Source organism: Chiloscyllium plagiosum, unplaced genomic scaffold (assembly GCF_037043375.1).
Source record: "Chiloscyllium plagiosum isolate Xiang-an unplaced genomic scaffold, Cpla_swu_hap1 HiC_scaffold_26, whole genome shotgun sequence".
Taxonomy (NCBI): Eukaryota; Metazoa; Chordata; class Chondrichthyes; order Orectolobiformes; family Hemiscylliidae; genus Chiloscyllium; species Chiloscyllium plagiosum.
Genome location: NW_028270164.1, coordinates 43,329,989 through 43,355,700, shown reverse-complemented (window position 1 = coordinate 43,355,700; position 25,712 = coordinate 43,329,989). Strand labels below are relative to the sequence as shown.

Genomic DNA, 25,712 nt, shown 5'->3' with positions numbered 1-25,712 from the left:
AATGGCACCACATTAGCCAACTCCAGTCTTCTAGCACCACACCTGTGACTATTGATGATACAAATGTCTCAGCAAGAGGCAGTCACTTCTCTCTAGCTTCCCACAGAATTCTCGGGTACACCTGATCAGGTCCTGGGAATTTATCCATTTTTATGCATTTTGAAACATCCAGCACTTCCTCCTCTGTAATATGGACATTTTTCAAGATGTCGTCATCTATGTCCTTTTCCACAATAAGCACTGATGCAAAATACTCATGTATCTTTCACATTTCCTGCAGCTCCACACATAGGCTGTTTTGCTGATCTTTGAGGGGCCCTATTCGCTCCCTAGTTACCCTTGTCCTTAATGTATTTGTAAAAACCCTTTGGATTCTCCTTCACCCTATTTGCCAAAGCTATCTCATGCCCCCTTTTTGCCCTCCTGATTTCTCTTAGATATACTACCTTTATACTCTAAGGATTCACTCGATCTATCCTGTCTATACCTGACATTTGCTTCCTTCTTGTTCCTTACCAAAACCTCTATTTCTTTAGTCATCCAGCATTCCCTATACCTACCCACCTTTCCTTTCACCCTAACAGGAATATACTTTCTTTGGACACTCATTATCTCATTTTTGAAGGTTTCCCATTTTCCAGCCATCCTTTTACCTGCGAACATCTGCCCCCAATCAGCTTTTGAAAGTTCTTGACTAATACCGTCAAAATTGGCCTTTCTCCAATTTAGAACTTCAACTTTTAGATCTGGTCTATCCTTTTCCATCACTATTTTAAAACTAATAGAATTATGGTTGCTGGCCCCAAAGTGCTCCCCATCTAACACCTCAGTTACTTGCCCTGCCTTATTTCTCAAGAGTTGGTCAGGTTTTGCACCTTCTCTAATAGGTACATCCACATACTGAATCAGAAAGTTTTCTTGTACACACTTAACAACAAACTTCCTGTTTTGCAGCTTTTCTTTTACCCTAAATGTTTTAACCTTCAAACCTAAAATTTATCTTGCTCGAATCAAAGTTATATTCTAAAACACATGAAGCATGAACTAAATGTTCACAACAATAGTTTAAGAATGGCAAAGTCTGTCTTGGCAGTCAGATGTAATGTTTTGTGAAGCTATGTGAGAAACCAAAGTAGATCTTATATGATGCAAGGTTAGAAAGAGTGGAACATGAGCCACGATGAATTGAGATCTAAGAATTATTTGGTTCTCAAGTTTTAAAACTAGATGATAATAGAAAGAAAGAGTGAGAGATGTGAAGGACCTGGGAAAGAATGAGTTGAAGTACAGAGCTGTGATATGTATTTGGATTCAAAACAGTGCAGACAGTAGGGAGTTGCAAAAGTGTATTGTACAATGCCTTTTCAGTTTGTAAGGAGAAAGAAAGGTTGAAAAGTTTGTTAAATATGAGATTAGTGTATTGTTGGAGATAGAGCAAGTAGGGAATTTGTTACTTCAAATTTTACTACCTGACGAAGGAGCTGCAATCTGAAAACTTGTGATTTCAAATAAACCTTTTGGAGTATAATCTAGTGTCGTGTGACTTCTGACCTTGTCCACCTCAGTCCAACACCAGCACCTCCACATCAGATTATGAGAAGAGTGAGGGACAATGGATTGAACACTGATTTCTTATCATTGTGATCTTAAAAGAATGCCTATTACTATATGGATCCTAACTGGGATATAGCTCTAATTGGGAAAAGGATGTCTAGCTTATTGTTTATTTTTCATCACACCGCCACCTATCACCTTTAGATTCTGAGGATAGTTCCGGCATCCCCTTTTGTTGCCCTCATCGAAATGAATCAGCTGTGTGTGCAAAAGGGAATTGAAGGTGGAATCATGGGCCAGATTTCCGATGAGTCAAGTTGACTTTGAATCCCTTTAAAATGGAACCTGAGACTCTGTTCTGGAATTCTCGACCCCATTCCCAGACTCCAGATTTCACTTGAGTCGGTTAAGGTTGCAGGCTTTTGGATTGTGAGCTTGCGTGTCTCAGCCTGGCCAGCTGCTTTGCAGAGATAGACCTGGCATACTCCTTTACAGTTCTCGTGGAGTTGGACTAGGTTTTTAAAGGATCGTTATTCACGGCACATCAGGAGCACATATTCCAGCACGAGGGATTGTTTCAAAGTGTAAGCATGAAAGGTCACCTTCTCGCTCTTGATGCCAACGTGCTTTCAAGCAACTCTGTCTCCATGTCTCCTCATGACCCAATGCCAAATGAATGGAAAATTCTTCAGTGATTTTTAACATCATGAAAAATTATGAAATGAATCCTATATTTAAAAGCTGCTTTTACATGTTCAACTGGTGCTATGGGGTTCATTGCTTTTATACTGTGTATGGTGATTGGCTAGACAGTGAAGTACCACACCTTGGCATGGAGATGTGAAAGGCCGAGGGGGATGTTTGAGAGGCATGAGGTGCCATGAATGGGTCATGGAAAATATGTGGGGGTTGAGGAGGTATGAGGGGTGATGACTGCAGAATCTTTCTGTCAAGACTTTGTACAGCTCAGGCAAAGTCCCACAGCGTTAAACTTGCCTTTCAAACATCGTCCAAAACAAAAACAGAAGTTGCTGAAAAAGCTCAGCAAATCTGGCAGCATCTGTGCAGAGAAATCAGAGTTAACATTATGGGTCCAGTGACCCTTCCTTCAGAACTGACGGTAGCTAGGTAAATGTCGGTTCAAATGAGAAGATAGTCTGCTTCTAACAGCCTGCCTCCCTGCTCTGTGAAATCGCCCCATTGTAGTTGGTACCTATCCCCTGGAAATGAAGGTTATAACTTTTGGAGGCAAGATTTCCAAATTGGGAATTTTTCCAAGTCCCTCTAGCTGCCTTGAGGATGCAAATATGGCCATTTTACTCTTAGTGATTTTGTATAAAAGAGATGCTTGCTGCACTTGCCATGATGCTGTTTGATATGTTTGTTCCAACAGTTGTGGTTTATAGGCCTGCTGAGGTTTTTCTGTGCTTGACCACCACATCCACACTCCTGAAGTTTGTATCCTCAAATGATCCTTATGAATTGTTTATTGGATGTCAATTGGACATTGAAATACTCCATTCCATTCCTATTATGAAGAGAGTCACTGGACCCAAAACATTAACTCTCTTTCCAGAGATGCTGTCAGGTCTGAGTTTTTTGCCAGCAATTTCTGTTTGTCTTTTTGATTTTCAGCCTATGCAGTTGGTGTTATTTTGTTTAGTATTTAAGTTACGGCCACATCTCTTCCAGGTATGCCCACCTCGAAGAAGTCCTGTTCCTCTCTCCAACAGAATTTCCATTCTCTCTTTTTCTGTTCGCCATCACTACTTGTGTTGTTGCTTCTGATATTTGATAAGATATTTGACAAAATTAATTTATGCAACTCATTCTGAAGAAGGGTCGCTGGACCCAAAACATTAACTTTGCTTTCTCTCTACAGATCCTGCAAGATCTTCTGAGTTTTTACAGCAATTTCTGTTTTTCGTTTTACTTTCCCAGCATCCACTGTTCTTTATTCTTTTGTTTGAAAATATTTGGCTGTACACTTTGTTAGCTATCATTTTGCTCTGGAATTGTCGAGGGAATTATTTATGGTTATTGTTTACAGCTTGCTGGTAATATTCATGCAGGGAGAAATTTCAGGCGAAGAATTCAAAACATTACACAGACATGCTAGCCATCAATTTAAGATTGGCTTTAAGTGTGACTTACTCATTGCTTTCTGTAAGGATTCACTAGTAGTGCTCTGCACATCGATTGCATACAGTAGATCTATTCTCAAAGGAATTTAGAGTCAGAAAAGCCCATTTCAGTGCATCTGTCTGGCCTAGAGTTTATTACACTATATAACTATATTTGGCATTGACTTTCTTTTATTGACTGCAGTCAGATAAAATTGTATTATCAAAGGATTCTATAAAATTAACGTACTCGGAGGTCATAGATTGAAAAAGTGTCATGAGTTGGATTTGATTATAGATTGCTGGTGCTTTATTTGTTCAAGTAATCTTGGTCATTTATAACCTCTTGACATATCACCAGAAACAAATGTTGCTCCCCTGATGACTTGGTTAATAAACACAACCCCAGTGAGATATTGAGTCATATAAACTTTGACAGAGCTGGTTTGCTTGTTAGTTTATACTGGAACAAATCTGTTTCCACCTGAGCATAACCGCAACACCATTCCAATGAAAGGACCTGCCATTCCATACTTAATTTGTATAATAGTTATTTGAGGAAGGCTCTGAAAAGATAAGAAGAAACTGGACAGAGAATGAAGAAAATAGATATCCCAGATGTCATTACATGACATTTCATTGTAGAATAATGACTTGTCAAATAGGTATATATGCTTCATAATTGCACCCAACCCTTATCATGGTTACTGAATGTGAGATAAAATGATAAGATCTCAGAAAAGGTTTGTGATATTCATTTCTATTCAAGAGAATGTGTGATGGATAGAACTTTGAGGAAAGGGCTCAGTTTGTCTATTCCCTTTGTCTAAAAGAATTCAGGCTGTCTACACAAAATACTTCCTGTAGAGTGTGTAGTAATATTTGTGACTTTGGGTTGTGCTGCCTGGAACAGATCCAATCTCTTCCCAATATTTTGACCAATTCCATGAGGATGTAAGTAATTTGAATCTCTTGGTTACATCCACTTTAGCATACCATTAGGGGCAGGAAGAATAATTTGTATGAGGGAGGATAGAGAGAATTTTATTTAGTGTAAAACTGAACATGAGCCTGTTTATGTTTTGCGTATTCATATGATAATACAGATTTATTTTCCCCATTTAAATGGTGTGAGCTGGATTACAAAGCACAAGTGCCTGAAATGTTTTTCTTTTGTGCCCTATATTTTCTTGAGTAACTGCCCCCACGAAAAGTCTCTGATATGCATACTGAGCCCCAATAGTGTGAAAGTTGGATTTGATTTATTACTGTCATATGTACAACGCTACAGTGAAAAATGTTGTCTTACATGCATTACAAGCTGGTCATACTATACAAATGCATCAGGCTAACAGAATATAGTGCAAGATGCAATGTTTTGCTGATGCAAAGGTACAGAGTACAACATTAATATTCAAGAGATTCATTCAAAAGTCTGACAGCAGAGAAGAAACTGTTCTTGAATCTGTTTGTACGTGTGTAGAAACTTTTGTATAGTCTACCCAAAGAAAGAGAGTATAACCCAATACGAGGGGTCGATTAGATTAGATTAGATTAGATTAGATTAGATTAGATTAGATTCCCTACAGTATGGAAACAGGCCCTTCGGCCCAATAAATCCACACCGAGCCTCCAAAGAGTAACTCACCCAGACCCATTCCCCATGTTCACCCCTGACTATGACCAATTCACCTAACCTGCACATCTTTGGATTGTGGGAGGAAACCGGAGCACCTGGAGGAAACCCACCCAGACACTGAGAATGTGCAATGTTGGTTGTCTTCTGATGTAGTGGGAAGTACTGATGAAGTCAATGGATGGAAGGCTGGTTTGTGTGATGGATTCAGACTCTGGTGTGTTCACAACTCTGAGTAGATTAGATTCCCTGCAGTGTGGAAACAGGCCCTTCAGCCCAACCAGTCCACACCGACCCTCCGAAGAGCAACCGACCCTCCGAAGAGTAACCCACCCAGACCCATTTCCCTCTGACTAATGCACCTAACACTATGGGCAATTTAACATGGCCAATTCACCTGACCTGCACATCTTTGGACTGTGGAAAGAAACCAGAGCACCCGGTGCAAACTCCACACGGACACTGGGAGGATGTGCAAACGCCACACGGACACTGGGAGGATGTGCAAACGCCACACGGACACTGGGAGGATGTGCAAACGCCACACGGACACTGGGAGGATGTGCAAACGCCACACGGACACTGGGAGGATGTGCAAACGCCACACGGACACTGGGAGGATGTGCAAACGCCACACGGACACTGGGAGGATGTGCAAACGCCACACGGACACTGGGAGGATGTGCAAACGCCACACGGACACTGGGAGGATGTGCAAACGCCACACGGACACTGGGAGGATGTGCAAACGCCACACGGACACTGGGAGGATGTGCAAACGCCACACGGACACTGGGAGGATGTGCAAACGCCACACGGACACTGGGAGGATGTGCAAACGCCACACGGACACTGGGAGGATGTGCAAACGCCACACGGACACTGGGAGGATGTGCAAACGCCACACGGACACTGGGAGGATGTGCAAACGCCACACGGACACTGGGAGGATGTGCAAACGCCACACAGACAGTCGCCTGAGGCTGGAACCGAATCTGGGTCCCTGGTGCTGTGAGGCAGTCGTGCTAACCACTGAGCCACCGTGCCTTTCAGTCTTGGGAAGAGCAGTTGCCACACCATACTATGCTGTAACCAGATGGTATGCTTTATATGATGCATCAATTAAAAAAAATTGGAGGGGTCCTTTATGGGCGTGCTGAATTTCTTGAGCAAGCTGAACGAGTAGAGGCATTGCTGTGCTTTCTTGGCCATCGTGACCATGTGGGTGGTCCAAGACAGATTGTTGGTGATCATCATGCCTGAACTTGACGCTGTCCAACCATCTCCACCTCAGCACCATTGATGCAGACAGGGGAGTGCCTTCTACCCTGCTTCCTGAAGTCAGTGGTCAGCTCCTTCATTTTGCTGATGCTGATGGAGAGATTGTTGTGTTTACACCATACTCTAAAGCACTTTACCTCCTTCCTGTAAAAAGTAATAAATGCTTCTGAAATTATAGAAAAGTAATTTACCCTAATGATTGTCTTTCTACTACATGGGCTCCATTTGACCAACTGTTCTTTCAGTGGGACAATAATGTAAAAGCAGGCAGCCCGTCGATCTTAACCCTTTGGTTAGGAAAAATGAAATACAACAATCGTTCAACTGCAACTTTAGTCCCCTAATGCCTCTGATGCCATAATCTTTTCAAATGTTTATCATTCTTTTAAAACAAGTGCTCTTCCCTGAAACCATTGTTGGAGTTGATGGGCATAGGGGTTGCAACGTTTGATAGAGAAGGCTAGAGTATTTGCCCTCAGTGTTTCAATTTTATAGGTCACTGCTTCAGATATCAGTGTCTTAGATTCTTCGGCTGGAAAGCTCCTCTCCCTTGATGTGGTGAGAAAGGTGGAGAGAAAGCCAAATAATTGGGAGAGTTTGCCCTGGAGAGGAAATAATGCCCTGTTCTTGCCACCTGGGCAAATGCTGGGCAAAAAGTTCATTGAAGACTTGAGAGCCTTGCTTGCTGTGAAGGCCAGAAATTGAGTGGTCAATAAATGACCATTTAATGACCTCAACTCACCAACTCCCCACTCACCTGTTTTTTCTAACACAAGTCTGGTGACTAGTTTCCCAATGGCAGTGGGTTCCAACTGCTCACTGTGTGACACGATAGAAAGATTTATCTTCTCACCACTTGATTCCTTCCAGAGACAGCTTTTGGGACCTGGAAGAAACTGGATTCTGACTGACCAGAAACCTGGTCTGCCAGTATCAAGGCTTCTGATCGGCAATGTAGGAGAGTTTCTCACCCTGTCAGCTCTTAATGAGGCAAGTGCTATGTTGTTACCTTAGCAGTAGGTGTTGTGTGTGTATATTGTCACTCTTGCTCCCACTGTTAGACAAAACTTTGGAAAATCTTGACCTTAGAGTTTAATGTTAATTATTTAACACTGAAATAATTTAGAGGATTATGGTATGGCAGACTGACATCCTGTTGTTTGTGAAAACTTCCTGCATCATGGATACCCTGATGTATGAAGTGCTTGTAGAATGTTCAGAGGTTGTCAAAGTGCTTTTGGGAATCAGTGTTTACCCAAGTATGAATTCTGGAAGGAGCTGGAGGTGAGGCAGTTGGTGACCACCAGACAGCTAGGAGGAAGATACAGTGGATCAGAAATGCCTAAGTCAGTAACTTTAGATTAGATTACTTACAGTGTGGAAACAGGCCCTTCGGCCCAACAAGTCCACACCGACCTGCCGAAGCGTAACCCACCCATACCCCTACATTTACCCCTTACCTAACACTACGGGCAATTTAGCATGGCCAATTCACCTGACCTGCACATCTTTGGACTGTGGGAGGAAACCGGAGCACCCGGAGGAAACCCACGCAGACACGGGGAGAACGTGCAAACTCCACACAGTCAGTTTATCTAACCAGTTTTCAGTGATGAATTATGGGAAAGTGATAATGACTCTGAGAAATGTTAACAGGACACATGTTCACATAATCACCAATGCGATTCCTGAATTGTATGTTACCTTCTTAGTACCAAACTAAAGGATGTTACTGGAGGAGTGCTGGATGTTCCTCAAGGGGATGGTAAAAGAACCAGAAGTTGTGATCCAATTTGCAGCTAATGACCATAGGCAGTACAACATTTGTCTGCATTTGGGTACTGAAACTGGTAAAAGGAGAGTAGGAAACCATGAAAAATCTGCAAGTGGGGAGAACCACATCAGAGAACATGCTCCAAAGTTCTTGGACTGTGATGGAAGTCTTAGTGGAAGACTAGCAAAGGAGGAGAGAGATCCTTTTACTTTATGGGGCTAGGAAACCCTCCAGGCCAATGCAAAGAAGTTAGCTGTTGGAATAATTGAGAACAGGACCTTGGAACTGCCCTGCCACAAGAAGCTTAATGACCTCCTGTGAATAGTAAAGGTCAGTGAATGTAAGATTGTTCGCTATATCCTGCCAACTGCAATATTGACCTCAAATACTGCTCCATGCACCTTCACTCAGCTACCAACAATATCTATCAAGACTCTCACCTCCTATTCATAGTCTTACCTCGACTTCACGTAGCACCGTTGTTGGACCCTCACTCATTTCGTAGTCCACTGTTTCCACTAGAGCAAGCACAGCAACCAAATACACAACACCATATAACTGACAATGTATCCCCTTCTTTCAGTGTCTGATGACTAATAGTAGGTCACCAGAGCAGCAGATTGGTGGTGGGAAAACTGGCACCGATTCATGTGTGCCATCCATGAAAGTGGCTACACTGCTCATCATTACAGTGACCATTACTGAGACAGTAGGAGAAAGTGAGAATGCAGATGCTGGAGATCAGAGCTGAAAATGTGTTGCTGGAAAAGCGCAGCAGGTCAGGCAGCATCCAAGGAGCAGGAGAATCGACGTTTCAGGCATAAGCCCTTCTTCCTGAAGAAGGGCTTATGCCCGAAACGTCATTCTCCTGCTCCTTGGATGCTGCCTGATCTCCTGCGCTTTTCCAGCAACACATTTTCATCACTGAGACAGTGCCCAGCAGAAAGAAACTGTGAAGTATTACAGTCTATTCAGCATAATCTCCTCAAGATCCATCATATTCTCCTTGCAATTTATTATTCACAAACTGTAGCGACTGTAACCAAGCACTTGCTTTCGTCCTCTAACCTTTCCCTGACTCCAACCATGCCTTTTATGCTTTCAAATACCTAAGAACTGTAGCAGGCAGATGTTACATAGCTTCTGCTTTTGCTTCACTAAGCTTGGGTCCCCAAGTGTTTTTGTGGAGTGGCTCCCATGTCCAAATGGGATTTCAAATTCTGTGCTAAATTGAAGCTAGTTCTCCATATTTCTTGCAAGTGAAAAGTTTTTGGTAAACCACCAATGCATCATGCATTTCTGTATACACGTCCAACAGCCTTTTTTTCCTACACATCATGGCATTAGATTATAGATTACATTACAGTGTGGAAATAGGCCCTTCAGCCCAACAAGTCCATACCGACCCGCCGAAGCGCAACCCACCCATACCCCTATATTTACCCCTTACCTAACACTACGGGCAATTTAGCATGGACAATTCACCTGACCTGCACATCTTTGGACTGTGGGAGGAAACCGGAGCACCCGGAGGAAACCCACGCAGACACGGGGAGAATGTGCAAACTTCATACAGTCAGTCGCCTGAGGTGGGAATTGAACCCAGGTCTCAGGCGCTGTGAGGCAGCAGTGCTAACCACTGTGCCACCGTGCCGCTCAAATCAAAGCTCTCCCCTAAATCCTCCTTGAGCAAACCTTGTGAACCCCCTTCTCTGGAGGCTGTCACCTCCTTAATCCCTGCCTCACCATCCCCCCCCTCCTTTCCTCCTTCATCTCCCCCCCCCCCCCCCCCCCCCCCCCCACCTCCCCCTACCAAGTCTGGCATGATGCAGGAGGTTGCAAGGATTTAGAGGGTGACATTGACGTGCAGTCTGCACACAGTGAGCCACTGGTCATTAATGGGCTGCTAAGATGGTGCAGCCTTAAGCCAAGCCTTCTAAGAACAGAATTACATAAGGGCTTCCTGTAAGGACAGTTACCGTTTTCCCCCACAATGTCAGCACCCTTCCACCAGATAGACTGCTGCCACTGTTGGCAAAGGTAGAAGATAGTGATGTGATCGATTACCTCAAAAGCTGTGACCATGTTCAGAGCAATAATTTACCCTTCTCAGTCATAGCACGTGTTATTGTGGGACATTAGTGTGATTGTAGGTTTTCAACCATGGCGTTCCTAGAAAGGTGGACGTGGGTTTGAGATACAACATGCTCAACGGCTTTGTAGAAGAAAGAAATGTTGGACGTGGAGCTGTAGTTTCAAGGACTGTGGGGCTAAGGGTAGACTGAAGATTGGCCATCCTTAATGTTCAGATCAATGCCAGATGAAAGCGGTTCTGTCAGCACCAGCCCCATAATGTCAAGATTTGTCTGTGGCAGCTCAGGAGTTGCAAGTGCCCTTCGTCCCATAAATTTCTGCTCTGTTGCCTTTTGTTGTATTCCCTGCAGGAGGTCTCTGTCTCTGTCTCTGTCTCTGTCTCTGTCTCTGTCTCTGTCTCTGTCTCTGTCTCTGTCTCTGTCTGGCATTGTTTTCAAGTAAGGTTCCTGGCATAACTGAATAACTGGAGGTATGCGGATGCAGTGAGATGTGACTGCGAGATATGTCGTGTTGAGGTAGAGCATCTTAATTTTACATGCAAATCCTGACTGTCAGTGTGTTGCTGGGTGAGTGATGACGAGGAAATGGTGTATTACTAAACAGCATGAAACATTGCGGTGGGTAGGGCATGTATTATGCAGATGTCTTCACCAATTTTGATCACCCAAATGAAGCCATTATACTCCCTGTGATACCTTTCGCCAAGGTTCTCAGGAATACAGAAGTTAACCTTCCTGGCCCCACACTTCCACTCCTTGAAAGTATGGTAATTGAGAAACTCCTGGCTCCTTGCAAATGCATTCTTCCTCCTCTAGACATTTCCATCAGTAATGTCTTCTGCACTGAGCCTCACATCCATTAACCCTCATAATATCCTGGTTTTCCGTTCCACTTCATTTAAATGTCACTAATATAACTCAGGGTAGCTTTTGAGAGAGGCACTCCCTTTTTCAAAGACTATACAGGTACATCATGCAATTATTACGGAACTGTGCTGTTCCAAGCTTATTTCTCCATGGAGAGGATATCCAAATGAGAGAATTTCCAGGAGAGCATTATACTGTTTTTGTACAAATACGATGTGCTGAATGACCTCTGTCTGCACCATATCAATTCTATAATTCTGGAGTTGGTTGCAATCAGTCATGATGTGAGACTTTAAATTAGATTAGATTGCCTACAGTGTGGAAAACAGGCCCTTCGGCCCAACAAGCCAACAACGACCCTCTGGAAAGTAACCCACCCAGACCCATTTCCCTCTGACTAATGCACCTAACACAATGTGCAATTTAGCATGGCCAATTCACCTGACCTGCACATCTTTGGACTGTGGGAGGAAACCGGAGCACCCAGAGGAAATCCACGCAGACACTGGGAGAATGTGCAAACTCCACACAGTCACCTGAGGCTGGAATCTAACCTGGGACCCTGGTGAGGTAGCAGTGCTAACCACTGGGCCACCGTGACGTTTATTCAGTCTTCAAATTGAGCCAAACGTTTTCGAACATGTACCCTGAAACCACAAAAGAATCCCCATCTCATCTGACCTGGGTGGGTCTTAGCATTCCTCTGGATTTTCAGAACCAGTTTGAGTAGAATTCAGGTTTCCATTTTTGTAATTGATAGGCAGTTTAAGTAAAAACCCAATATTTGCAGTGACATTTATGAAAAGCATGTAAATTTATCTCTGGGAGACAATGGCATGCTGGTATTATCGCTAAACAGAGACCCAGGTAGTGTCCTGGAGACCTGGGTTTGAACCCCACCCTGGCAAACGGTGGAATTTGAATTCAGTAAATATCTGGAATTAAGAATCTAATGATGACCATGAATCCATTGTTGGAAAAAGCCCATCTGGTTCAATAATGTCTTTTAGGGAAGGAAGCTGTCGTCCTTACTTAGTCTGCCCTATATGTGACTACAGACCCACAGCAGTCTGGTTGACTCTTAAATGCCCTTAGAAATGTGCAATAAATGCTGGTCTAGCCAGTGATGACCTCATCCCAAGAATGAATGAATAAATTTATCTTTAAAGATGTTCAAAATTCTTGTGATCTGTAAGGAAAAGAAAATCAGAAAGTAAAACTGCAGTGGTAGTTGAGCCACTATCCAACCTGTGGGAATCTATTTCACTCTGCATCTCGGCACTCCACAGTGTGAATGTGAATATTAGTTCTAGCCGCGGGCATAGAATTGAATTGTGGGCAATATTTGAAAAGGAATTTTACTGTTCCCATGAGTGAGCTACATTTTTTTTCTTCAAATTGCATTTACTATCAATGACTCAGATTGTGCAAGATTAAAGGTCTGGAATTTTGGAGTCTGTCCAGAGGCAATATGAAACAAAGGTAGCTTTCAATAGTACAACTCAGACTTCTGATTATTGCTCTTTCCAATTTAAGGTGCTAGTTTATTTTGTGTAAAGATGGTAAATTATTTTTCTGTACACGTGTTTACACATTGGTCAATACATCCAGTGTTTTGTTTTTATTGGGAATGCTTGATGTTGCTGTTTCATTAATCCCATTTTTATTTTACAGAACTCATTCAAGTAAATTGGTTCCATTACATAGCCAAAATGTTAGTGTTTTGGAATCTGTACTCTTTTCTCGTTTATCATGTCTCTCTGTTTTTGCATCTTTTGGGACAAATTCTACATCCACAGTAGTACAAGAGATGTAATTGCCTATGCACGATCTCACATATCTTCCTTTGTCTGAAAGTTATAAATTATGTTATTTCTAAGCAGCTTGGATCTATTTAAGAGACAGCTAAATGTTCAACTTAATACTATTTTCGGTAGAGATCATTTGTCTTTGGCGGTGACCATGTTTTAATGCATAGAGGTTATAAGCTGTGGAGAGAACAACAACCAGCTAAGTATCTGAAAATGGAAGGTTTTCATAATTCTATTGGTTTTGATGCTACTATGTACTTCCAGGTTGGGAATTACAAGCGCTCGGTGAAGCGTATTGATGATGGACATAGGCTGTGCAATGATCTTATGAACTGTGTCAATGAACGAGCGAAGATTGAGAAATCGTACTCCCAGCAGCTGACTGACTGGTCTAAAAGATGGAAGCAGCTCATTGACAAAGGTATGTTGACCATTTGGTGTCTCAACTTGTTAAATTGACATCACTTTTTTTTAAAATAAGAAGAGTTATTTTCATTTGTAATACTAATTTTGGGGGAAAAAAAATATAGATCAGGGTTTTAAAGTAGATGAGTTGATTTTCTGCCACTATTTATGAATCATTGAAATTATTCTAATAATCTAAAACAATTTGAGAAATAAGGTAGATGAAATATGCTTCCTACAATTGTGGATCATAACCATCTACTTCAATGAGGGCGGCCTCACAGCACCAGGGTCCTAGGTTCGATTTCAGCCTCTGGTGACTGCCTGTGTGAAGTTTGCACATTTTCCTGTCTGTGTGGGTTTCCTCCCACAGTCCAAAGATGTGCAGGTCAGGTGAATTGGCCATGCTAAATTGCCCGTAGTGTTAGGTGCAGTAGTCAGAGGAAATGGGTCTGGGTGGGTTACTGTTCGGAGGGTCAGTGTGGACTTGTTGGGCCAAAGGGCCTGTTTCCACACTTTAGGGAATCTAATCTTGGAAAAAAAACTATGCTCCAATCTATAATCCTACCATGACTAAGCCAAATCAAATTAAAATTGGCATGAAGTGGAGGAAATCCAAAAAGGCTAGATCACTAATGGGAATATTTTGTGTATGCACACGCAGGGTGGTTCTTTGTACAAGTGTCATTTATTCTGGTTTGTTTTCTTTTATTGCTTGAAAGCTGAACTGTAATAAATAACTTAGCTGTAGATGGGGAAATTTTTTTTTAGCTACTTGCATGGCTAAGTAGTACTAGAATTCTTAAAAATATACAACTTCCTTCTCCAAAATAACTGCAGGTATTTATATAAGTTTTACGAGCACATGCTATTCACATTCTGCACTTGGTCCTTGACTGCCGTTGAACTTTGGAGTGTCTTAATCAATAACCAGGCTAGGCAAGTCTGCTGATCACAGCATAGCTCAAAGGCAGCTGTCTGTGGACCAACATTGGGCATGTCAGCCAAGTGAATCCTTTCCAGAGGATTTTCCTCAAGATAAGAGGTGATCCTTTAAGATCGTACAAAGAACAATTTCCTCAAAAAGAGCATTGCAAATCATTCTGCCAGTAGAATTCTGCGGATGCTGAATTATTGAGTATATTCATGCCTGAGGTGATTCGAGATTAGTGGAACATGCAGGAATCATAGGGTATGAAGATCAGGCAGAAAAGGGGATTTGAAATCTGGAATCAACCATGATCCTGTTAAATGGCAAAACAGGGTTAAGGCTTCATGGCCTGCTCATGCTTTTATGGTCTGATGCTTTTGTTACAAAGTTGAAAATACATTACTGACACCATCTTCCTTGTGGCCATTTTGGCTTTGTTGCTGACATTCTTGTAACAGGCTGTTGCTATTTTCATCAACGTAGATCTGATTTGTCTATTCTATCTGCAACCTCTGACTGTGTGTTCTCCAACACTAAGTCCCCCTGCATGGGAATAGCATGTGCCAGATGTTTCAGTGGGGTTGGCCAAGGATGGGGATTTTGTTTGCTTATTTCAGTGCAGTTAACAAAGGAAGCTTGCCCATTCTGCAAATAATTTATTGTGTGTTCAAAGCAAAAATTCAATTACAATATTAAGAGATTAATCCACCGAGTAAAAGTTTTTTTTTGTTCAAAGCACCATGCAATGTCTTCAAAGCACCTGTAAGCTTAAATTGATGTACTCAAGTTTGTCGTTTAAGCAAAGATAGCTCCTTTCCCAACCATTTGTAATTAGCATAACTAATAAGCCTTTTTAAACTGGTGTCACTTTTTGTAATGCAAGAAATTTGGCAGCCAGTTTGCAGAGTAGAAGTCGCCACCAAATGGCAATGTAAGAATGGCTAGAAAATCTAATTCAGTGATTTTCAGAAATATCGGTCAAGGTTTAGATGGAGAACAATTTAAGTGTGTACAGGAAAATTTTCTGATCCAGTATGTGGATGTACCTACTAGAGAAGATGCAAAACTTGACCTCCTCTTGGGAAATAAGGCAGGGCAGGTGACTGAGGCGTTAGTGGGGGAGCACTTTGGGGCCAGCGACCATAATTCTATTAGTTTTAAAATAGTGATGGAAAAGGATAGACCAGATCTAAAAGTTGACGTTCTAAATTGGAGAAAGGCCAATTTTGACGGTATTAGGGAAGAACTTTCAAAAGCTGATTGGAGGCAGATGTTCGCAGGTAAAGGGACAGCTGGAAAATGGGAAGCTTTCAGAAATGAGATAATGAGAATCTAGAGAAAGTATTTTCCTGTTAGGGTGAAAGGAATGGCTGGTAGGTATAGGGAATGCTGGATGACTAAAGAAATTGAGGGTTTGGTTGAGAAAAAGAAGGAAGCATATGTCAGGTATAGACAGGATAGATGGAGTGAATCCTTAGAGTATAAAGGCAGTAGGAGTATACTTAGGAGGGGAATCAGGAGGGCAAAAAGGGGACATGAGATAGCTTTGGCAAATAGAATTAAAGAGAATCCAAAGGGTTTTTACAAATACATTTAAGGACAAAAGGGTAACTAGGGAGAAAATAGGACCCCTCAAAGATCAGCAAGGTGGCCTTTGTGTGGAGCTGCAGAAAATGGGGGAGATACTAAATGAATATTTTGCATCAGTATTTACTGTGGAAAAGGATATCGAAGATATAGACTGTAGGGAAATAGATGGTGACACCTTGCAAAATGTCCATATTACAGAGGAAGAAGTGCTAGATGTCTTGAAATGCATAAAGGTGGATAAATCCCCAGGACCTGTTCAGATGTACCCGAGAACTCTGGGAAGCTAGAGAAGTGATTGCTGGGCCTCTTGCTGAGATATTTGTATCATCGATAGTCACAGGCGGGGTGCCGGAAGACTGGAGGTTGGCTAACGTGATGCCACTGTTTAAGAAGGGTGGTAAGGACAAGCCAGGGAACTATAGACCGGTGGGCAAGTTGTTGGAGGGAATCCTGAGGGACAGGATATAATGTATTTGGAAAGGGAAGGACTGATCAGGGATAGCCAACATGGCTTTGTGCGTGGGAAATCATGTCTCACAAACTTGATGGAGTCTTTTTGAAGAAGTAACAAAGAGGATTGATGAGTGCAGAGTGGTAGATGTGATCTATATGGACTTCAGTAAGGCATTTGACAAGGTTCCCCATAGGAGACTGGTTAGCAAGATTAGATCTCACTGAATACAGGGAGAACTAGCCATTTGGATACAGAACTGGCTGAAAGGTATAAGACAGAGGGTGGTGGTGGAGGGTTGTTTTTCAGACTGGAGGCCTGTGACCAGTGGAGTGCCACAAGGATCGGTGCTGAGCCCTCTACTTTTTGTCATTTACATAAATGATTTGGATGCGAGCATAAGAGGTACAGTTAGTTAGTTTACAGATGACACCAAAATTGGAGGCGCAATGGACAGTGAAGAAGGTTACCTCAGATTACAACAGATTACTCAGATGGGCCAATGAGCTGAGAAGTGGCAGATGGAGTTTAATTCAGATAAATACGAGGTGCTGCATTTTGGGAAAGCAAATCTTAGCAGGCCTTATACACTTAATGGTAAGGTCCTAGGGAGTGTTGCTGAACAAGGAGACCTTGGAGTGCAGGTTCATAGCTCCTTGAAAGTAGAGTCGCAGGTGGATAGGATAGTGAAGAAGGCATTTGGTATGCTTTCCTTTATTGGTCAGAGCATTGAGTACAGGAGTTGGGAGGTCATGTTGCGGCTGTGCAGGTCAAACGTTAGGCCACTTTTGGAATATTGCATGCAATTCTGGTCTCCTTCCTATCGGAAAGATGTTGTGAAACTTGAAAGGGTTCAGAAAAGATTTACAAGGATGTTGCCAGGGTTGGAGGGTTTGAGCTATAGGGAGAGGCTGAACAGGCTGGGGCTGTTTTCCCTGGAGCATCAGAGGCAGGGGTGACCTCATAGAGGTTTACAAAATTATGAGGGGCATGGATAGGATAAATAGACAAAGTCTTTTTCCTGGAGTTGGGGAGAGTCCAGAACTAGAGGGCATAGGTTTAGGGTAAGAGGGGAAAGATATAAAAGAGGCCTAAGGGGCAACTTTTTCACACAAAAGATGGAACGTGTATGGAATGAGCTGCCAGAGGAAGTGGTGCATGCTGGTACAATTACAACATTTAAATGGGTATATGAATAGGAAGGGTTTGGAGGGATATTGGCCGGGTGCTGGCAGGTGGGACTAGATTGGGTTAGGATATCTGGTCGGCATGGACTGGTTGAAGCAAAGGATTTGTTTCCATGCTGTACATCTCTTTGACTCATAAAAGCAAAATATTATGGATGTTGGAAATCTGAAATAGAAAACACTGGAGGAACTTGGCAGGTCTGGCAGCATCTGTGGATAAAGAAGAAGAGTGAAAAGTCATACCTTTTACGGAGCAGATAACCCCTTAGTTTAGTGTTACATTCAAAAGTCTACCCATAAAATACTCTTTCACTTAGTGTTTTATGGAATTGTTTTGTGGTATACTTGACTGTCAGTAAAGGGGCAGAGGTCAGAATGCTGAACAAGGGCACGTCAAAGGCCACCAAAATTTCTGCTTGCAAATTCACAGTACTTCAATGTTTCACAGAATTTGGGAAATGATAAGACCATTAGACATAGGAGCTGAGGTCGGCCATTCAGCCCATTGAGTATGCTCTGCCACTGAAATGAGATCTTTGCTGATCTGACACTTCTCAACTCTATTTTCTTCCTTTTCCATATAATCCTTGATTCCCTTACTGAATAAAGATCTGTTTCTTTTTCAGCCTTGAATATACTCAATAACAAAGCATCAACAGCTCACTGCAGTAAAAAGTTCCACAGATTCCGACTAGCTGAGAGGAAAAACAATTCTTCTCGTCTCGGTCTTAATTTTGTGACCCCTTACTCTGTGATTATGCCCTGTGCTTCCAGAAACTGTCAAGGTGCATCAACATTTACTCATCTATTCTGTCAAGTCTCCTAAGAAACTTGAATGTTTCAGTATAATCGCATCCTGTCTTTCTGAGCTCCAATGAATACAGGCCCAACCTACTTAATCACTCCTTTTATAAGACAGTCCCCCATACCTAGTATCAGCCTAGTGTACCTTCTCTGGACTGCTTATACTACCAGTATATCTTTCCAGCTGTGATTAGACTAGTGCCTTTGTATAGTTTTAGCAAAAGTTCACAACTCTTATACTCTATTCCATTTTAAATAAAAGCCAACATTCCATTTGCTATCTCGATTACCCACTAACTTCCATGCCTTTGTTTTGAGATTCATGGACAAAGTTGTCTTTTGTTCTATAGCTTTCTGCAGTTTTTTTCCATTTAATAATATTCAGTTCCTTCATTCTTCCTGCCAAAGTGCATGACCTTGAATTTTTTCACTTGTATTCCATCTGCCAAACCCTTACTGACCAGTTTAAACTGTCTGTGTCGCTTTGCAGATTCTTTGTCAACCTTGTCACTTGCCCTATTTTGTCATCTGCAAACTTGGCTGTAGAACATGCACTTTACTCATTCAAATCAATAACACATTTTGTAAATAATTGTAGCCCCAGCACTGACCCCTGTGGTACTCCAATAATTATAAGTTGTCACCTTGAAATTGCCCCCCTTTTCCCAATTTCCTATCTTTTAGTACTTGGCAAATCCTCTATCCATGCTGATATGCCTCCAACACCCGGGGTCTTACTTCTTTATCCTATTAATTAGCCTCATGTGTAGTCCCTTAATAAATGCCTTCTGAAAATCCAAATATTATTACACACACTGCTTTCCCTTTCTCTATCCTGCTTGTTACCTCCTCAATGATTTTTATTAAATTTGTCAGGCAAGGCTTTCCCTTCGTAAAACCATGCTGGATCTCCTTGATCATGTCATGTATTTCTTCTCAATGCTGTTATGCAGTTGAAACATACATAATTCTTAAGGGGCTTGACACTGTAGTTGAGAAGGTACAGCCACTGGTGGGGTGTTTGCAAACTGAGGACATCACTCTGAGACAGATTGTGTATTCGTGTTTCACTATGCCATGCTTTTTACTTGCTTTTTCTCTTTGTCGTCTTTCCTCTGCTACTTCCACCTTACTACTTTGCCCACCTACATTGCAACAATGGCTACATTTCAAACGTACCTCATTAGATAAATGTTCTGAGGAAGGATCATCAGACCCGAAATGTTAACTTTGATTTCTCTTCGCAGATGCTGCCAGACCGGCTGAGTTTTTTCCAGCAACCTCTGTTTTTGTTTCTCATTAGATTAGAACTATTGTAGAGCATTCTGTGATTGTAAATGGTGCCATACAAATACAAGTCTGTCTGCTTTCCTTAAATGATTATTGCTGCAAGGGTACTATGTTATCATTAATCCTGCTCCGTAGACCACAAGAAGGTGCTTCTGAACAGTGAAGGTGCAAGTCTTCAAGTTACTTTAATGCTGCCCTCTTTCTTTGTCTCTGGATTTCTGCAGGACTGCAAATTTAACTCTATCATTTGAAGGAATCTTGGTCCACAATGTTTACTGGGAATTAGGTGCTCAAAATGTCTAGGAAATACAGAATTTCCTTTGCTTCCCAGGAGGCAGCCAGCTAGACTTGCAGGAGGGGAATGATGTGGGAAATTGAGGGTGAGGACAGAAGAGCTTGCTAACTGTAGAACATTTGAAGTGATTGCAGGGAGGAAAGTGGATAAATGCTTAATCGTTGGATCTGGCCTTTCGTACCCAACTTCAGCTGCCATCATTCCCAGTGCTCTGGTGAAGAGCACATCAGATTTCCGTTCTTTGAAATTTTAACATTGCCCCAAACTCCACCCTGTCTTTGGTGGATGGGTGTTGGTACATTGAGTAAGTCATCCCCATTAACTCATAGAGCTGACTTATGTTTTACTGAGTCGAGAGTGTGGTGCTGGAAAAGCACAGCTGGTCAGGCAGCATCTGAGGAGCAGGAGAATCAAATTTGCGGGCAAAAACCCTTTATCAGGAAGGGCTGACAAAGGGCTTTTGTCCGAAACGTTGATTCTCCTGCTCCTCAGATGCTGCCTGACCTGCTGTGTTTTTCCAGCACCACTCATTTCGATTCTAATCTTCAGCAACTGCAGTCCTCACTTTCACCTTATGTTTTACTGATCTTATTGGTGGGCAGGCAAGCTCAGCAAATATTGAACCACTGCACAACTGATTCTTATGATGATCTTTAGTGGGTTTTAAAGGTGTAGACATTATATGCCTTCATTATATCCTTTAAATTTTGTATCCTTTCTGGGGATATTCAGGTTAAAATAAAACCTATTTTGCCATTAATTCCACTTAATGTTCCAATTCTATTTATTATTGTTAATTTAGTGTGCAATTCCTTGATGGAGTGTAGGATTGGCTGTATAATTTGGGTTTCCATGGAAACCAGTTTCACAAAGAATATAGGGTGCACCTATTAGCTTTCTGACTTGGTTACATAGCAACTAGCCTAAATATTCTGTGAATTTTATTTTAAATATATTTTGAAAACTAAAGGGTATGAGCATTCGATAAAGACAAATGTAATGTGCTTGATCACTCCCAGAGAAGATGAGAAAAACACTAATCTTGAATTGTTTGTGAATGTGTTCTAAAAGCCAGTAAAACCTCCAAAGGGGAAGTTATTTATGATGTATTATAGAAAACGAAGTATAAACATTAAATAGCAGTGCTCCAAGTCTGTTTAGGATTGAACCTAAGGCAGAAACAATGGACAATTTTGGTAAGTGCTAAAACCCTTGGTGTTTTGAAGTGTCACCTACTGTCTGTCTGCAGCTATTTCTGGAACTTGGCAATACTTTTTCTATATTTGGAATTAATGTTCTCCATTTTCTTTATTTTGCATGCTTATACCCAAGGTCAATTAGAATGTCTATTGTATTTCTTGTAACATCATAATTGGAGCATGTTACCAAACTCGGTACAGGCTTGAAATTGAACCAGGCGTTCTGATCAAGCAGGCATAGCTTTAGTTTGTACCTTTTCTAACAATGTCACTAGTTTAACCTCTTTTTATTTTGTAAGTTTTATTTTTAGAATTTAGCTCCTTTGTGCCTTTTCTCTCAAGTGCCATTTTTGTTTCAAACTAATGCCTATGCACACTTATAAGCCGCATCAAACAACATTTTGAGTGCAACACATGAGTGTGCTGGAGAAACTCAGCAGGTCTGGCAGCACCTGTGGAGAGAGAAATAGAGTTAATGCTTCGAATCCAGTATGACGACTTCAGAACAGCAATGCTTTTCAGGATAACTTTTTGTGTGTTTGCACAGAGTACAGTGACCATATGCTAAAAGTATACAGAGTAGGCAGATTGTGATGTCAGTGAGCTAGCAATGCTGATTTGACAGCAGGTTGTTATTTGAAATTCAACCCTATAGCCAAAGACATCTCTTAAATGCATGCAGTGAACACGTTTGGCAACAGGAAGAAACCCACGCAAGGCTGTTTTAAGGGATCATCAGTTATTTGCAGTTAGTTGCTGATTGATTTTTCCTCCGTTCCTGTGATTCTGGAAATGTTGGTTTACAGAGTCAGAAATCACACGACACAAGATCATAGTCCAACAGGCTTATTTGAAATCACAAGCTTTCGGAGCATACCTCCTTCATCAGGTGAAGTGAGAGAGATGCACACAGGCACAGAATTTATAGGCAGAGAGATCAAGGGCAGAAAAAAATCAAAACATTTTCCAAATGGTGAGTGCAGTGTTGCGTAACAAGTCTGTGCAGATGACCGAGAATATTAGACAGTGTGAATAAAGTGTCAACAGCTGAATAACAACCAAAGGGATGGCTTTATAATCTGATTAAATGAGGCAGAGGGATAATTACAAAAAATTTAAAAATAAGGTGGTGGTGGAGACAAACAAAATGACTGGAATAATATGGAACACAAGCAGAAGCTGCTGGAAAAGCAGTTTATAGGGCTCAGCAAGTTGTTTGGGGGACATGTCCTGACATTGATTTTACATAAACTTGCAGGCATTGGTGTACAGTATGAATTCCCCTTGGATTATAGCATGATGGGGAAAATAAGCAGTAGTGACACAAAGCAGAAGTGACTTGCAGGAAGTCAGGGAGAAAAGCCATCCGTGGGACTCATTTTTAACTCAGGTAATCAAGGAAGCAATCTGAAGAGTGTGACCATATTTATTTTTCATGATGTCCTCACTGAAACATGATTGGATGATGGACTTATTGACCAGGAACCTCCCAGGCTGGTTCGACGAGAACTGTCAGGAGATCCAAAATCTCCTGGATTGTAAATACAAGGCATTCCACCAAAACTTGAGTGAGAGAAACAAGCCTACAGGCAATACAAGGCTGAAGTACAACCAAAAAAAAAAACCCTGTGACCTAAAGAATCAATGGTGGGTGGCAAAAACATGAACTAAGGAACTCACCTACAGCCAAGATGGGTGCAGTTTCTTTAATGCAATCCAAGCCATCTATGATCTGGTTCCCAGAAAACTATTCCACAGAGTCAAAATTAGAATGTCACTCATCAAAGATAGAGAGGCAATTAGTGCCAGCTGGAAAGACCTTCTCAATCAAGACACAGCCATCATCACAAATGCTTTTGATATCATCTTGCAACACACAAACAGTTGACATCTCAGGGCACCCTCAACCTGCCGTGATGTCAAAAAAGCCATTCAACACCATAAAAAAAAAAGGGCGACTTCTACTGCCTTCCAAAGGTTTAGATTAGATTACTTACAGTGTGGAAACAGGCCCTTCGGCCCAACAAGTCCACACCGCCCCGCCGAAGCGCAACCCACTCATACCCCTTACCTAACACTACAGGCAATTTAGCATGGCCAATTCACCTAACCTGCACATCTTTGGACTGTGGGAGGAAACCGGAGCACCCGGAGGAAACCCATGCAGACACGGGGAGAACGTGCAAACTCCACACAGTCAGTCGCCTGAGGCGGGAATTGAACCCGGGTCTCTGGCGCTGTGAGGCAGCAGTGCTAACCACTGTGCCACCGTGCCGCCCACTGAGCCAAAGTATACAAAGCCAAAACACCGGGACGTCCCATCGTGTCGGGAAATGGGACCCTATGTGAGAATCTCTCTGGCTATGTGGAAGGCATCTTGAAACCTATTGTACAGGGGATCCCCAGCTTCTGTCGCGACACTACGGATTTCTTACAGAAACTCTGCACCCATGGACCAGTCGAACCAGGAACATTCCTCGTCACAATGGATGTTTCTGCACTCTACACCAGCATCCCCCACAATGATGGCATCGCGGCAACAGCCTCAGTACTCAACACCAACAACTGCAGTCTCCAAACACCATCCTACAACTCATCCGCTTTATCCTCGATCATAACGTCTTCACCTTTGACAACCAATTCTTCATCCAGACACACGGAACAGCCATGGGGACCAAATTTGCACCCCAATATGCCAACATTTTTATGCACAGGTTCGAACAAGATTTCTTCTCTATGCAGGATCTCCAACCAACATTGTACACCAGGTACATTGATGACATTTTCTTCCTCTGGACCCATAGCGAGGAGTCACTGATAAAACTACACGGTGACATCAACAATTTTCATCCCACCATCAAACTCACCATGGACTACTCTCGACTGTCTGTCTCATTCTTGGACACGTGCGTCTCCATCAAGGATGGACACCTCAGCACCACACTCTACCGCAAACCCACAGACAACCTCACAATGCTACACTTCTCCAGCTTCTGCCCAAAACATATTAAAATAGCCATTCCCTATGGACAAGCCCTACGCATACACCGGATCTGCTTAGATGAGGAGGAACGTGACGGACACCTGGAAGTACTCAAGGATGCCCTCAAGAACGGGGTACAATGTTCAACTCATCGACCGCCAGTTCCGACGTGCCACAGCAAGGAACCGTAATGACCTCCTCAGGAAACAGACACGGGCTGCAATTGACAGGGTACCCTTCGTTGTTCAGTACTTCCAGGGGCTGAAAAATTACGCCATGTTCTTCGTGACCTGCAACACATTATCAATGAGGATGAGCACCTCACCAAGACCTTCCCCACACCTCCACTACTTGCCTTTAAACAACCGCCAAACCTCAAACAGATCATTGTTCGTAGCAAACTGCCCGGCTCTCAGGACAACTCCATACAACCCTGTCACGGTGGACGCTGCAAAACGTATCCGATTGTGGACATAGATACCACTATTACGCGTGGGAACACCTCCCACCGTGTACATGGCAGGTACTCATGTGACTCAGCCAACATCTTATATGTTGCAGGCAGGAATGCCCAGAGGCATGGTACATTGGGGAAACTGAGCAAAGGCTAACGACAACGGATGAATGGGCACCGCACAACAATCAACAGACAGGAGGGTTCCCTCCCAGTTGGGGAACACTTCAGTGGTCCAGGACATTCAGCCTCGGACCTTCGGGTGACCATCCTCCAAGGTGGGACTTCGGGACAGGCAGCAGAGGAAAATGGCTGAGCAGAGGCTGATAGCTAAGTTCGGTACCCATAGGGAGGGCCTCAACCGCGACCTTGAGTTCATGTCACATTACAGGTGATCACCATTGCACTACGCACCATACACAGATATTCCTACACACACGCCGCGCACACAGATACACACACACACACACGCCCACACACACCCTTATAGACACACAGACTCCCACACATGCACCCCCTCACAGACTTAAGACACTCTGTGCGTGTACGTACACTCTCTCACTCACTCACTCACTCACTCACTCACTCACTCACTCACTCACTCACACACTCCACACACTCACACACTCACACACTCACACACTCACACACTCACACACTCACACACTCACACACTCACACACTCACACACTCACACACTCTCTCACTCTCTCACTCTCTCACTCTCTCACTCACACTCTCTCACTCTCTCACTCTCTCACTCACTCACTCACTCTCTCACTCTCTCACTCTCTCTCTCTCTCTCTTCTCTCTCTCTCTCTCTCTCTCTCTCTCTCTCTCTCTCTCTCTCTCTCTCACTCTCTCACTCTCTCACTCTCTCTCACTCTCTCACTCTCTCTCTCTCTCTCTCTCTCTCTTCTCTCTCTCTCTCTCTCTCTCTCTCTCTCACTCTCTCACTCTCTCACTCTCTCTCACTCTCTCACT

The 25,712-nt window shown here is 42.7% G+C and overlaps 1 protein-coding gene across 8 annotated transcripts in view; it reads left to right on the top strand.

The window, feature by feature from the left end:
* The window catches only part of pacsin1b (protein kinase C and casein kinase substrate in neurons 1b), a 390,938-nt gene that overhangs the window by 308,444 nt on the left and 56,782 nt on the right, over positions 1 to 25,712 (top strand). For 7 of the 8 annotated variants that reach the window (XM_043716952.2, XM_087973658.1, XM_087973659.1 and 4 more), the window contains one exon: positions 13,404 to 13,560. In XM_043716952.2, coding sequence (XP_043572887.1) covers positions 13,404 to 13,560 — 157 coding nt within the window. Of the gene's footprint in view, positions 1 to 13,403; positions 13,561 to 21,098; positions 21,289 to 25,712 lie in introns of those variants that run through there. The other variant, XM_087973661.1, reaches the window with a different exon arrangement.